Source organism: Chenopodium album, chromosome 11 (genome assembly GCF_948465745.1).
Source record: "Chenopodium album chromosome 11, dcCheAlbu1.1, whole genome shotgun sequence".
Taxonomy (NCBI): Eukaryota; Viridiplantae; Streptophyta; class Magnoliopsida; order Caryophyllales; family Amaranthaceae; genus Chenopodium; species Chenopodium album.
The window spans coordinates 20,127,794-20,143,304 of record NC_137844.1 but is presented as its reverse complement, the minus strand read 5'-3'; the positions used below and the strand labels follow the sequence as shown (position 1 = coordinate 20,143,304).

The 15,511-nt window shown below is 34.6% G+C and overlaps 1 protein-coding gene across 1 annotated transcript; it reads left to right on the top strand.

Moving 5' to 3' along the window:
• Positions 1-2,109: 2,109 nt before the first annotated feature.
• LOC145567481 (O-methyltransferase 16-like) lies at positions 2,110-12,463 on the top strand. Its single transcript, XM_081626774.1, has 4 exons — positions 2,110-2,706; positions 10,423-10,733; positions 11,569-11,633; positions 11,714-12,463. The coding sequence occupies exons 1-4, from the start codon at positions 2,291-2,293 to the stop codon at positions 12,011-12,013; spliced, it is 1,092 nt and encodes a 363-aa protein (XP_081482900.1). The 5' UTR covers positions 2,110-2,290; the 3' UTR covers positions 12,014-12,463.
• The last annotated feature ends 3,048 nt before the right edge of the window (positions 12,464-15,511 follow it).

Here is a 15,511-nt window from a genome sequence, read left to right as displayed (position 1 = left end):
CTAGTTATGGCATTGAGTTCTTCTTTGCAATTGGATGAATTAATAAGAGCTATCTAAGGTGAGACATTGTGGTGTATGTTGTTTGCAAATGAATGTATTGGTGGTTCGGGAGACTGGAGTTGGGGTTAATGCCAAATTGAAGCAATGGAGACAAAGCTTAAATATAGTTTTTAGCACTAAGAGGAAGTTTAGTGGGAATATAGTAACATTGGATGGTAAGGAAGCACCCAAAATTATTGTTCGAGTGTTTTAAATACCTTGGCTTGATTTTCAATATAGTGAAGAAATCAACCAAGTTGTGACCGAGCAACAAATGGGATATTGTGTAATCATAGCATACCTTCCAAGATAAAGAGAATTCTACCGGAAGGTCTGATGTTATATGGGTTAGAATGTTGGCACTTAGGATGGATCATATTAGAACGATGAGAGTACTAGTGATGCATATGCGTGAGAACTCCTTAAAGGATAGAATTAGAGATGTAAATGTTAGAAGGAAAGTTAGAATTCAGATGTCAAAGATAAAATAAGGGAGAATCAATTGTGTTGATTTGGGAAATGCATAAAGTTAAGATCCCATCGGTGGGATCTTTGAAGAGGCTAAAGCAGACCATAAATTACTTGGAAGGAAGGATTATAGAAAGACATGAAAAAATTGGGTGTGCAGGAGCATTTGACATGGGGGGACGTAAGGGAATGGAAGGAGAGAACATGGTTAGCAAGTACTTGGTTGTTGGAGCCGACCCCATCTTTGGGATTAAGGTTTGGATTGTTGTTGTATCTTTTATTCAGGACGACTTAATTGAATGAATTCTTACTCTCTCATAGGTCATTTAGCTTTTATCTACACAGGTTAATATCTTTTTTCCCTATATAACGTGGACACATTTAAAATGAGAAATAAAAATTTAATTGCAAGACAACTAATTTTATGTACTGTATTTCATTGTGACTTGAGTAGTTCAACATCAACCATGAAAAATGTGAAGTTTATTTGAAGGGATCGAGACTGTGTTTGGTTTGTGCCTAACTTTAGTTCTCAATCAAAATATGTTAAATTATTAATTTTTATATATTAATTGGCAAACAAATGTCTGGTTCAGTGTCAAGAAGTTCGTTGTCGGTCAATATATAATTGTTGTCAAATCGTAGATCACTAGATCTACATTCATGTTTTTTTATTTTATAATTTATTTATTTATTAGATTTCCTAATAACTATAAAGAGCAATGGAGCGTTAAAGCGTTAGAATTCAATTCCAGAAATTGGACGTATAAATGTATTCTTATAAATATTGCGTGTGTTAATTGCTAATATATCTAGATTCTATATTTATAGAAAACAAGTTACCAACAAAGCGTTGGCTCACATGGTTAGGTTTTTAACTCAGGTTTGGAGTTCGAATCCTACCAAATAAGGGTATTTGCGGGTAGGGTTGGCAATCCCTTACCCGATCCGATAACCCGAACAACCTGAATTCGACCCGATTTGACCACATTTTATATTTCATAATAATATTAAGTTTTAAACTACTTTTGATAGTTTCTAAGCATAACCCGAAATTTAACCTGAATTCGACTTGTTAACCCGAATAGCCACCCCTACTTGGGGGTAGGGATTTTTTTACGCTCTCCTTTACTATTAAAATAAAAATAAAATAAAATTATAGAAAACAAGTTATTATTCGGTTATGAGAAATCTTAGAATTGATTCTCATCACTCGCCTTTGTAACTCTCTAAAAAAAAAAAAATTAAATAAAAAAAAATTTATATATATATTTTTTCAAAGAAAAATGTTGTACGAAGTATCAAAATTTTAGTTTGATGACCGAAAACAATGCAATTAACCAAATAGATGTAATACCAAGTCACCAGCTGTTGTTTCACCTCTTTCTCACCTTACCCCTCGCCCCTAAGGCCCTATGTATTTGTTTTACAAATACTAGATTGAAAAACCATGATGATATTGGAAAGATGTAGCAATTATTCAATTAATAGGGAACAAAGAAAGTACTCATCTATCCGGATAAGTTCTTAAATATTACACGTAGAATATCTTAACTTTTATTTTATATCTATAGTTGCATTGCTCAGTGTTTTTTTTTTTTTTTTTTTTCATTAGCACTAGATTAGATGGATACACTTAATATCACCAGCTATACATTATAAATAGAATCCCCTTACACTTATCCCTCCTTACAAAAGTGTTACCACACAAGAATAATTGAATAAATACCTTTTTCTTTTTTGAAAGAAAAAACCCACACATTTATACAAGAATCTTAAAAGTATGGCCACATCTTCAACCAGTCATATTACAGATCAAATGAATGAGGAAGAACTAGACTATTTATATACTTATCAGTTGATCAATTCTTGTGTTCTTCCCATGGTTATGAAGGTAACCATTGAGACGGGGGTGCTGCAGTTGATCAATGATCAGGCTGGCCTCGACGGGCTTTCACCAGCAAAGATAGCAACCAGGGTTCAGATACTGAACCCAAATGCACCTGCCATGCTAGACCGGATGCTCCGTCTTCTAGCCACCTACGACGTTGTTGGGTGCATCGCGGTAGACACGGCTGATGGTGTTGAAAGGCGGTATAGTCCCTCGAGGGTAACTAAGTTTTTGGTGCCTGATAATGATGGGGTGTCATTAGGTCCTCTTTTGAACCTATTTGTTGATAAGGTCTTCATTGAGAGCTGGTTAGTTTTCTGATTATTTCATTTTATATGAACAAAGTTTAATTAAAGGGTAAAGGAGGACAAATAGTGAGCTCAAAGATCTATAAAAGAATTTACAAACTTAGCTTGTTTTTATCTACATGTATATTAAACTAGTTTTATCTATCTTTAGTTATTGTGAACCACTCCTTCCATTCCATGAAATTATGTTCACTTACTATGTACCGAACCAAATTAAATTAATGGAAGTTGGAAGTTGGGATATCCGGATATGTGTACTTGGAAAATGTAAATAAAGATACTCCATCTGTCTCTTATTGATAATCTCTTATTAGCATTTTTCACGAAAATTAATAAATATAAATAAGTACTCCTTCCGGAAAAAGGCTACACATACAACCATTGTATGTGGAGTCTACATACAATTTGACATGGCTTTGTTTTATTAGTCAATATATTGGCCCCAAATTCCACTTAAATTAAAATTTCATTTGAATTTTCAATCAAATTTCTGAATCCTAATATTTAAAATTCAAATTAAATGTCATTTCCAATACACACATTTAATATTTAATTTATTTTTAGAAGAAAAAATAAAGAAAAATTAATAAAATTCATTAGTGCATTATTCATCTTCCTCCTTCAGCGTTCTCATGGAAGCTTGACTGTAATTATTTTTTTTTTATTTTTTTTTTATCTTAATTTATATTTTTCGTATTCCTCTTCGACTTAATTGTGAATTCCCCCATCGAAGTTTGATTGTGAATTTTTTTCCTTCTTAATTTATATTTTTCGTCTTCCTCTCTGACATTCTCTGTGAAAGCTGGATGAATATTCATAAAATTTTGTATTTCTTAATATATATTTTTATGCAAAATATTCAAGGAGATTTAATCCAAGAATTATAGAGTAACGAAAAAAATTGGAGTTGTCATCATCATTCATCAAATGCAAACTCAAATAACAGAGCAACCAAAGGATTAATTATCCAATCTAACACATTAGAATTCTTCTCTATATTTCTCACTCTTTAAATTTTCCTTAATTCAATTTAGTCTGCAACAAAATTTACCCAGATTTATCACTTAAAATTAAATTTTGTGTGATAATTTGTTTCCTCTAAATTGTTATTAACGCTATAGTTATAAACTTTTATAATTTTTTTTAAGGAATAAACAATTATCGTTAACATTGATTAATGAAATTGAAATTACTAGTAAGTGGTCAGTGAGCATCTTGATCGATTTCGATAAATAAATTTTGCAAAAAGTAATGTTGGTAGTATTTACTATTTTTTTCACAAATGTAATACTAGTAAGAAAATAGTCAATTGACCAGATCTTGTGTAATTTGTGACATGGAGTGCAATTGTGAGTAATAACTAATAAGTGGATATTTTTATCTATCAGTTAAAACTCAAGTTCAATGGAGATTTTTTCCAATGGAGATTTTTTTTCATGAATGGTGAAAGATAAATTCTGAATTAAAATATATTCTATATTCTTGGTTCAAAGGACATAAGAACATCAAAAATGGGTCAGATTATAATCTATTTTAATAATTAAATTTTGAATGTTTAAGTAACATTCAAACGTTAAAAATTACTGAAATGTAGATTTTCAGGCAAGACGATGACAAGATAAGTAGAACGCTGTAATTTCGTAATTAATTAGTAACAAAAATTGGAAAAATAGTAAGAAGATCAATAATCGACGACACAGTGAACAATAAATATTTGTTAGTACTAAATACAAATAGCTTGGCCTGAGCACTGATAAATAGTTACTAAATTCTTTTTTAACAATTACGAACCCAAGCCATAATTGATTAAGTAATTGCTACTTCTTTTCCCGTAATCCTTTAATTTGACATTTTATAATTTTTCACATATAATAGTAACGGCTAGTATCGTTAGTACTTACACCCGTCTTGATTATGTGTACTTGTTTGAAATAACTTCATTTTGAGACGATCATTTAAGCAGGCACAACAGTTGTTCAAGATGTATATACTAGAATTCCATCGATGTGGTAGAAAACACATGAAATCATGCCACCTAAGGATAAAATAAGCGATTTCATTGACGTAAATACACATAAGCAATTATCCTAAAATGTACCATGGAATTGGATATTAAGAGAAAATTAAATCAAAAAGTAAACGAATAGATATTATAAATAGGTGGTGCAACTTTTTAAAACGATCAATTAAAGGTATGATATCATAGAAATAACTTTAATCAAATAACATTTTGGTAAGTTTGAGGTTTTCTCAGTAACAATAATGGTTAAATTATATCATAAACTTTTTTATTTGACCACAAAACGATGATACAATCAATTAACGATAAACGAACACCTTGCTGTGTGATCAAATACTTCACCAAACACCTCCTCCTTCGGCCTCCCCGGGTGCCTGACCCCTTTGTTCCCCTCCTTGAGCGCCCGCGACCCATCCTAACCCGCGCAGAAAGCCCGGAACCCACTTGAACCATCCCACCTCGAAACTCCATAAAGAATCTCTTCCGAAATAGTTCATCAAACACCTTCCCCTTTTTCCCCTTACATTAGTATGAACTTTTTTTCCCATATAATTTGGTAATGAATTGAAGGATAAGCTATAATATTTGAAAATCTGAAACTATGTATATGTTATATATGAGACAAATACAATTTCATAAGATATCACTCTTATAGTAACATGATTTTGAATAAGGAATATATGATTCAAATATAATTTTACAAAATAATATTTTATAGTAACATGATTTTGAATATGGAATATATGATTCAAATATGATTTTGCAAAATAATATTTTATAGTAACACAGTTTTGAATAAGAAAATAAGTTGTGAACACATTAAAGTACTTTTGCAATAAGTTATAATAGTCATTTTTAACCTTTCTTGATTTAATTTAAACTCTCTAGTAGTTAATTCTAACCCTCCAACATTTGATTTAAAATCGTACAACGAACATTTCATTGTAACTCTCGATATTTCTAATTTGACCGTCCAACAAATGACAACCCTCCATTTTTTATTTTTATTTTTTTTAACCCTCTAATATTTTTTTTAGCTATAGCATGAAGATAATATAAAGAAAAAACACAAATTATATTAAGGTTAAAATTGTCCAACTATATAATTCTTTTGAAAGTATATCAATAAGGATGTCTATAGAAAGAGCATAAAAAAAGAATTTTATTGGTTTGATTATAATAATTTTTTGAAAATTAGTTCATAAAATATTGTCAAATGAAATATTAATCAATTTTTATAAAAACTATCCCTCTTCATTAATGATGCTGACTAGGACGTCATTACATCTAGTAAGAAATTTGTATTTATTGGTAACGTAGTATATTTGTTTGATAACGACTGTAACGTAATATATTTTTTTTAGTAACGCAATATAATATTTTGGTAACGTAATAGTATGGCGCCAATAAAATTCGCCAACAAGAAATCCCACCTATTAGTACTACATGGCGCCAAACACCAAAATCTTTTCCCCCCAATTTTCCCTCTCATTTTTTTTGCTTATGGTGAGTTGGCAATTTATAAGTGGTGTTGTATACTTGGTCCACATACAACCATTGTATGTATATCACTACTCACTCCTTCCGTCTCCGAAACTTCAATCTTTTTGGGCTGATTTTGCGGGTATTAAGAAACTTAATTTGCAAGTACAAAAGTATGGGAAAGTTTCAAGTTACACTAATTTGCAATTAATACCTAGAGAGAGAAAGTCCTTTTTTTTTTGTCCTTAACCGGTTTTCCAAGAGAAAACCTTTGGGTTTTTTAATATTTATTCTACAATCAAAATGCAATGACAAGGGACTAATCCATGAGATAACACCCTAAAAAAAAATTCTGCTTAAAAATTAATCCACCATCATCATGCCATATTCTTCTACTCCGTATCTGAATGTTGCTGTTGTTGCCTTCATTTCTATTTTCAACAAACAAATTCCATCCAAAACCAAAACCAAAACGAAAACGAAAACCTTAACCCTTATAATTAAAATTCAATACCCAAACCCAGAAAATAATCATATCAAAACGAAAATCATCATCATTGAATACACAATTAAGAAACTAAGCTAATTAAAGAAAACATAAACAAACAAAAAAAAAAAAAAAAAAATCAGGGGTAGAGGGTAAGATATGCTATCCAAGTGCTAGAAACCGGATCTTTTTGAGCAATTTTTTAGGGCTTTGATTCGCATGGACTATGCGAGCACCGATCTGTAATTTTTTGCTCTAAATCGTTACTAGAAGTGGATGAATTAAGGAGAGAAAAGAAGATGAACAAGGGTTTTTCAAGAGAAAATACTCAAACACAGAGAAAAAATGAAGAGAGAGAAAGAGGGGGACAAAATAATGGCAGGAGAGAGAAAAAAAAGTCTAGAAATTTAGGGAGTACTTGGCACAAAGATCTGAAAAAATATAAGGGTAAAATAGGAAGAAGGAGCTACATGATAAAAATATTTGAGGATATATTGGTAATTTTATGATTTTAATAGATATTGGGAAAAATAAATGGGTCATTTATTTTGGAACTAAAATTAGGTCAAATAGGTCGAAATTTAGGGGATTGAGGGAGTAGTAAAAGCACATTGAAAAGGTAAATTTAAATTGAGTATGCAAAAAAGTAAAGAGAGAAATGAATAAGAGTACATTGAAAAACAAATTTTACATGAGAAAGTTAAATTTGCATAAATATTATTGCAAATTGGAGAGAATTTTGATAAAAAATTACTCCCTCCGTTTTTTTTAAATGCATCACTTTGATTTTTGCACTATTTACCTATCATGGTTGACTTAATTTTTTCACCTCTATAAAATAAATAAATTTTATTATATAATATATCATTAGATTAATCCTAATATTTAGTTTCATAATATAATTTTTATTATAATTTTTACTAATAGACAATTAAAGATATTAATGGTCAAAATTGTATCTCGGAAAATGTACCGGTAAAACTGATGCAAATAAGAAAAACAAAGGGAGTAATATTAATGATACTTGAAAAAAACAAATGAAACTATCATTTTGGGACTAAAAATTGGCCATAAAATATTATCAATTAGGGACGGAGGGAGTATGAAATATGTGGTACTCCCTCCGTGTTTAAATAAATAAAGCGTTTTGACTTTCACGAAATTTTTATAAAGGTTAGTTAAATTATTTATTAAAATAATAGGTAGTGGAGTAAGTTTAGGAGGGAGAATAGAGTAAGGGGTTTTGTAGGGACCATTAGTTAGTAGAATGTTATTAAAAATAGAGAAAATATTATTAAAAAAATAGAGACAAGTTTTTAAAAAATAACACGTTTCATAACTTTCATTTATTTAAACACAGCTAGATAAGGAAAACGTTTTACTTATTTAAAACACGAAGGGGGTATATAATATGTGATTACTTTACGAGGAAAGAGAGTGTATTCTAACAAAGTACGAAGTATTAATTAGCTAAGAAAAAAAAATTACTCCTATATTGTTTGGATTTTTTTTTTTTCATTATTCATGTATTTCCCCCGTTTCTTAATTGCACCATTTGTCATTTTATGTTTGCCGATGTAATACTTTGATCATTAATATTTTTAATTATACCTAAGAAAAATTATAAAATGTTAAATTTGAAAAGTAAATGTTGAGATGAATCTAACAAGATCCCACGTGACTATATTCTTCCTTACGGATAAATCACAAAAAATGGTCGAAGAAGGTTGTGTAAATAGTGTAAAAGTGTATCATATTAAAAAAAAACGAAGGAAATATTAATTTTGATCATAATTTTTTAATTGTGTATTGAAAGCAAATTTTTTTACTAAAATTTATAAAGTTTTCAGTGTTTATTACCAGTATAATTTTTTACTAAAATTTATCAAAGGTTAAATTAATGCATTGATATGTGTATTAAGTTTGATTATATCCCTGCCTTATAAAAAGTTTAAGAAATCTCTTACGAATAGTGCATGGACATTTATATGATTATATCCCTAAAAATGTTCTTTTACATATTTGTCCTCATTGAATTCAAAAACCTGAAAATTATCTTTTGAATACCCTAAGTAGATTAATTATTTGTGTTTATATCAATATTTAAAGCATCTTTTAGTCTCTCTATATATTTTGTTTCAGAGGTTATAATTGTGTGATTAAAATTGTCTCTTGAATTCCCTAAATAGATTAATTATTTGTGTTTATTTCAATGTTTAAAGCATCATCTTTTTTTAAAGTGAAAAAAAAATTAATATTATGAAAATGCATTATGACTAATCCAATAACATTTTGCAAAACAATAATTACATTTATATATTACTCCTTAAAAAATTGTCAAATATAGACATTTTTCACTACTTATATACTCCGTATTAGCATTGACTAGCTATGACTTTCTAACAATGTATAAATAGCAATCATTATCATATAAGTATAATGTTTTTAGATATTAGTGTGAAGTTTTGTAATATAGAGAACGTATTAACTTTTGTATAATTGTTCGGAAAATTAACATGAATAATCCCAACTATTGCACGCCAAACTTTTACTATAACTTTTTTTTTTACAAAAATAATGTTTAATTATTTATAAAATGGTCAAACTCATGCATTGACATGTGTGATAAATTTGATTGTATGAATTATTTAGAACATAGATCTATTAATAATAAATAGCCAAAGTATATGATAGAGGAAGTCAAAGTGATACACTTATATTTGATGAGTGAACTTAATTTTTTTTACACTTTTTAATTGCGCACAATATGGCTGTGGGTAGTCCATTAAAAAGAATTCTTTTATAATTAGCCCGAATGTCCTTTGTCTATTTGCATGACATTTTATATTACAAAGTATTACTATTTGAATCTAGGCAATAATTATGTTAGATGCTATGTTATTGTACCATATTTGAAAATTTATTTAGTAAAGTTAATATAGATTTGGTGAAGAGGCTGGGAAAAAAAAATCAAGTCCAAGAAATGTAAATTATTGGTACATTTAAAGTACTTATCAAGACAAATCAACTAAACAAGGCATTATAGTACACAAAAATGGAGAGAGTAAAAGATATATAGAATGCTTTGAATATAATTGAAAAAACAGGAGTGTAAAAGATGTAAGGAGTAGGGGTGAGCAAAAATTTCGGGTACCTGGAATTGGAATTGGAACCGGTTAGGAACCGGCGGGTCCGGATCTGGAATTGGACCTGGCGGTTCCAATTCCGAGTAATAAATTTAGGAACCGGTTGTAACTGGTTCCAATTCCAATTCCCAATTTTTTTGGATTTGGAAACGGTTGAATAGCCAGTTACCCAATATATATTAAACTAAATATACTTTTTTTTAAAAAAAAACACATGTTAAAAGTATCTAGTCAAAGTAAAAGTGAGAATGGTTTCATGTTATAGCCAACTAAATCTAAATGAAAAGTGGGAAGAAATTGGTGAAATTAAAGGAGTAGGTGATACTATAATTTTTAAGGATAATGATATATGTAACCCTTAGAGTTATGTATAAACATTAAATAAACTTCCTAAAATTGAATTAAGTTGAGAATTCATGATAAAATCACACGCAGATCGGTGTAATTAATATTAATCTTTTTTCATTATTTCTTTTTTTAGTTTCTTATACATAGCTCTTCCCGAAGGCATAGCCCTTCCCGAAGGACTATGCATATCATTTTTCAATTTTTAGTTATTTATTATTTGGAAAATTGTGAAGGAGCAAGCTTAAAGAGGCAGTAGTAGAAGGAGGGATACCATTCAACATGGGACATGGAGTGCATGCATTCGAGTATCCAAGTTTGGACGCAAGATTCAATGAGGTTTTCAACAAGGCAATGTATCAATCAACAACATTCATTATCAAGAAGATTCTTGACAAGTACAAGGGTTTTAAAGGCATAGAAAATCTAGTTGATGTTGGTGGAGGTCTTGGCCATACTCTTCGTGTCATTATATCTCAATATTCCTCTATTAAGGCTATCAATTTTGACTTGCCTCACGTCATCGAAAATGCCCTTCCATGCCCCGGTAAGACCGCTTTTATTAATTAATCTAGCTTAAGTTTTGTGCTAACTCACGATTTTAATAAAATTAATTATGAATTACAATGTTAATTTAACAATAATTTGAAAAAAAAAGGATAAAACTATGTTTTCTATTAAAGTTATTTGGTCAGGGATTACTCGATCGGTTAAGGGTTACTCGATCGGTTAAGGGTCACTCGATCAGGGGTTACTTAAAGATGGCTTTGGGTCTTATCCGGTCGTGCCTCATGCCAGGTCCACGTGCTTTGGGGTTAGTTAGGCCCGTCCCACGAGTTTCGTGTCGTGCTGAAATTTTCAAAAGGTTGGCCCGTGCACGGCCCAGGCTCATGTGCCATTGTGTCAGGACTTGCCGGGCTTGCGTGCTTAAGCAAAATTGTCTTGGTTTTAGCAAGCTTTGTCGTGTTGGACTTGGCCGTGCCGTGCCTTATCGCACTTCTCCCAAATAAAGGCGGCTCAGGCAGGCCCACAGCCCACAAGCACAGTACTGTGCTGTGCCTTGCTTTTTTCTTACTCGTATCGTGTCGTACTTTTCGTGTTGGATCATGTCGGATTTTGGGCCGGCTCGGCCCAGTGTCATCTTTAAGGTTACTCCTGACTAGGGGTTTTTTGTGTGTTAGATGGCCACATGATGTGCCCAGCCACACACAAACATTGTTGATTTAATAAAATGTGTATGAAAAGGTTGTGTTACAAATATATCTCAATTTGGAAAATAATGTTATATTTATTTAATGGTCAACTGAATAACAATGCCAAAATAATCCAAAAGATAATAATTACCGTATCTTTTTTTTTCCTTTCTTTCAATTTTTACATAGGTGTGGAACATGTATGTGGAGATATGTTTGAAAGTATTCCCAAAGGAGATGTCATATTCATGAACGTGAGTTTACCCTTACAACTATTAATGTGAAATATATATGCACTTACCACACAAATAACACTTGCTTTCCTTCCAAATAGTGGATTTTACATGATTGGAGTGATGAGCATTGCTTGAAGTTGTTAAAAAATTGCTTCAAGGCATTGCCGGAAAATGGTAAGGTCATCGCCGTGGAAGGAATCATGGTAGACAAGCCAGATACTATAGTTTTCGCCAAAGTCATAAGTCAAAGAGACTTGCTTATGATGACACAAAACCCCGGAGGGAAGGAGCGGAGCAAGGATGAGTTTGAGGCTTTGGCTAAGTGTCATGGTCCGAGTGTTCTGACACTAGATCGTGCGGCGCGCTCTTGTCTATTGGCGACAACGACGCAAGCCTAGAGCGGGAGAGGTTCGTGAGCACACAGTGACACGGACCAAGGGTATCTCAAGGAAGCACTCGTCAACAACGGGTGCAGAGTCGGGGCTTGTGACGGCCGATACTTCAAAGTGGGCACAAGCGGAACCGACGAGATGAAAGCGTCTTTTGAGATTTCTTGGTTTGGTGGGGGATGCTTTAAAACAAGGTAAGCACAATATCTATAAATGCTTAAAACAACACACAAGTCTTAAAGCAATAGCAACGGGGTAAGGAGCTATGATTCATTAACCATTCACTCGTTAAAGAGCTTTATATTGATTGCATAGAAAAATACAAGTGAACACTGAAACTACAGTAACACAATAATTCTCCCTAGAGTCTAGAAAGTAAAAATAAAAAAATTAGAAGGAAAACATAAGGGAAAAACAAGGAAAAGGAAAGGGAGAGAGAGGCGGATTCTAACATCCTCCCCCACTTAAGCTGTCGACGATCTCGTCGATTTACGAAGCAAAAACATAAAAGATTAATCTTCTGTTGCTGGCGTGGTCCTCGTCTTGGTTCGGATGTTGGCGCGGTTGCTGGTGTTGCGGATACTGTCCTCTTGATCTGGATGATAGGGCTTGAGACGACTGACGTGGAAGACAAGGTGTATCTTCATCCACTCTGGGGGTTCAACCTTGTATGCAGTCTTCCCAATTGTTTAGTAATGCGAATGGGGCCTTCGTACTTTCTGATTAGTCTGCGATCTCTCCCTCTGAGGAATTTCAACTGCTCCGGTAGGACCTTCACCATTACCATGTTCACAACATCAAACTCTTGTGGCCTTCTGTTCTGGTCGCCCCACTTTTTCATTCTCCTTCCTGCCTGCTCCAGGTAAGCGCGAGCAACTTCCATGTTTTGTTGCCACTCTTTCTTGAACTCCCGGGCTTCACGACTTCTTCCTTCTCCTGAGGTTGTTATGGTGTGAGGTAAAAGAGGTTGTAAGCCCGTCACCAACTCAAACGGACTTCTATTGGATGCAGAGCTCTTTTGGGCGTTGAAGTAGAGTTGAGCAACATCAAGAAGTTTCACCCAGTCCTTCTGATTGGCGCTGACGAAATGCCTCAAGTATTCCTCTAAGAGCCTGTTGAATCTCTCTGTTTGCCCATCGGATTGGGGGTGGTGACTTGAACACAAGTTTAAGTTCGACCCCATTAGCTTGAACAACTCCGTCCAAAATATGCTCGTGAATCCTGTATCTCTGTCGCTGACGATGCTTTGAGGCAATCCCCAATACTTCACATTGTGTTTGAAGAACAGCGCCGTTGTCTCCTCAACACCGCAAGCCTTCTGTATGGGGACGAAGGTAGCATACTTTGAAAACCTATCGATCACCACCGTTACGATTGAATATTGATCCACATTAGGTAGACCACTAATAAAATCCATAGATACACTCTCCCACGGACGCGCCGGAACGGGTAGAGGGTCTAAAAGACCTCCGGGTTTCTAACGATCAACTTTGTCCTGTTGACAAACCAAGCAAGTTCGGGTGTTGTTGATGACGTTCTTCCTTCATCGCTGGCCAATAATACTTCATGGAGAGCAAGCTCAAGGTCCTCTGCCAACCGGGATGTCCGACCCATAGGGTATCATGGCATTCTTTCAAGAGCATCCTCTGCAGGCCTCCCGACTTTGGTATGAATAGTTTGTTGCCTTTGGTGTAGATGAGACCCATGTCCATCCAGAACTGTCTTGTCTTCCCTTCTTCGATTAACCCCTTGATGGTGCTCGTCATGGGGTCTTTGGGGAGGTGTTGTTTAACCTGATGTTTGATTGAGGTCGAAACATTGCTGGTGGCGAGAAGGGACAATCTATGCATCGATGCCAGGTAAGCACGTCAACTCAACGCAACTGCTACTCGATTACTGGCACCAGTTTTATACGTGAACTCCACATCAAAATCAGTGAGCACTTCCTGCCATCGAGCTTGCTTCCCCGTTAACTTCGGTTGGGTGAGGAAGTGGCTTGATGTGGTATTGTCGGTACGAACAAGGAACTTGGCTCCTAACATATAGTGCCTCCATCCTCTCAAGCAGTGGACAATAGCAAGAAAATCTTTTTCTTGAGCAGCATATCTCTTCTCGGCTCCACTCAACTTCCTACTCTCGTATGTGGCCATGTGACATTCCTACAGTAGGACCCCACCTAGCGCAAAATCTGATGCATCAGCCTTCACTTCGAATGGTTTGTTGGTATTCGGAGGAGCAAGGACCGACTCTTTCGTCAATGCTTCCTTAAGCTTGAGAAAAACTCCTTGCTGCTCGTCTGCCTAACTCCATTTTCTATCCTTCTTCAACAAGTCTGTGAGGGGACTTGCAATTGCTGAATATCCTTGTATGAAATGACGGTAGTAATTAGATAGCCCCAAGAACGATCTTAATTCTGAAACATTCTTTGGTGCTTGCCAATCGCTGATAGTTTTGATTTTCTTCGAATCCATTCTGATGCGACCTCCGCCCACAAAGTGTCCAAGGAAGACCACTTCTTTCTGAGCAAAAGCGCATTTCTCCCGCTTCACGAACAAATGATGTTCTCTTAATTTCAAGAATACTTTCCTCAAGTGCTCCAGGTGGTTTTTCAAGGGTGCGGCTAAAGATCACAATGTTGTCCAAGTAGACCACTACAAATTTGTCAAGGTACTCGTGGAAGACTTGGTTCATCAACGTGCAGAAGGTTGCAGGAGCGTTTGTCAGCCCAAACGGCATAACCAACCACTCAAAAGCTCCATGCCTGGTGACGTATGCCGTCTTCTGTTTGTCTCCTTGGGCAATTCGGACTTGATGGTAACCCAACCGAAAATCAAGTTTGGTGAAGTAAATAGCATCACCCAATTAGTCGAATGAGTTAGCCACCAAGGGTATAGGATAATGATTCCTCACTGTCAGCTTGTTAAAGCCCGGTAATCGGTGCATAATCTCAAACTCCCATCTTGTTTCTTCTGGAAAAGAACCGGTGCACCATACGGTGCCTTAGAGAGTCGAATGAACTCGGATTTGAGTAACTCATCAAGCTGTCTGCGTAATTCCGCTAAATCGGGAGGTGCCATCCGGTAGGGGCTCCGCGCGGGAGGTCTAGCTCCGAGCACCAACAATATGGTATGATCGATGGCTCTCCGAGGAGGGAGTGTTTTCGGAAGCTCCTTAGGAAGAAGGTCAGCAAACTCTTCAAGCAATCCTTTCATGGCAAAGGGGAGGTCCGTCGCCGTCTTATCTTCCTTCAACGAGAGAGTAGCAAGGAATGCTGCCTCATTTCTCTTCATTCCCTTTTGGAATTGCATTGCTGACAAGAGTGATCCCTTATGACCTTCCCAGCTTTAACCGGCGAGCACGTTCGCAGGAGACAAGGATGGTTGCCGGCAACAAGTAAGGAGCCCAGGTGGGGCATCGGAACAACTTTACTAACACGGAGAAAATCCATTCCCAAAACCATCTCAAAATCATCCATCGCTGCCATAGTGAAGTCGAGTGTACCACTCC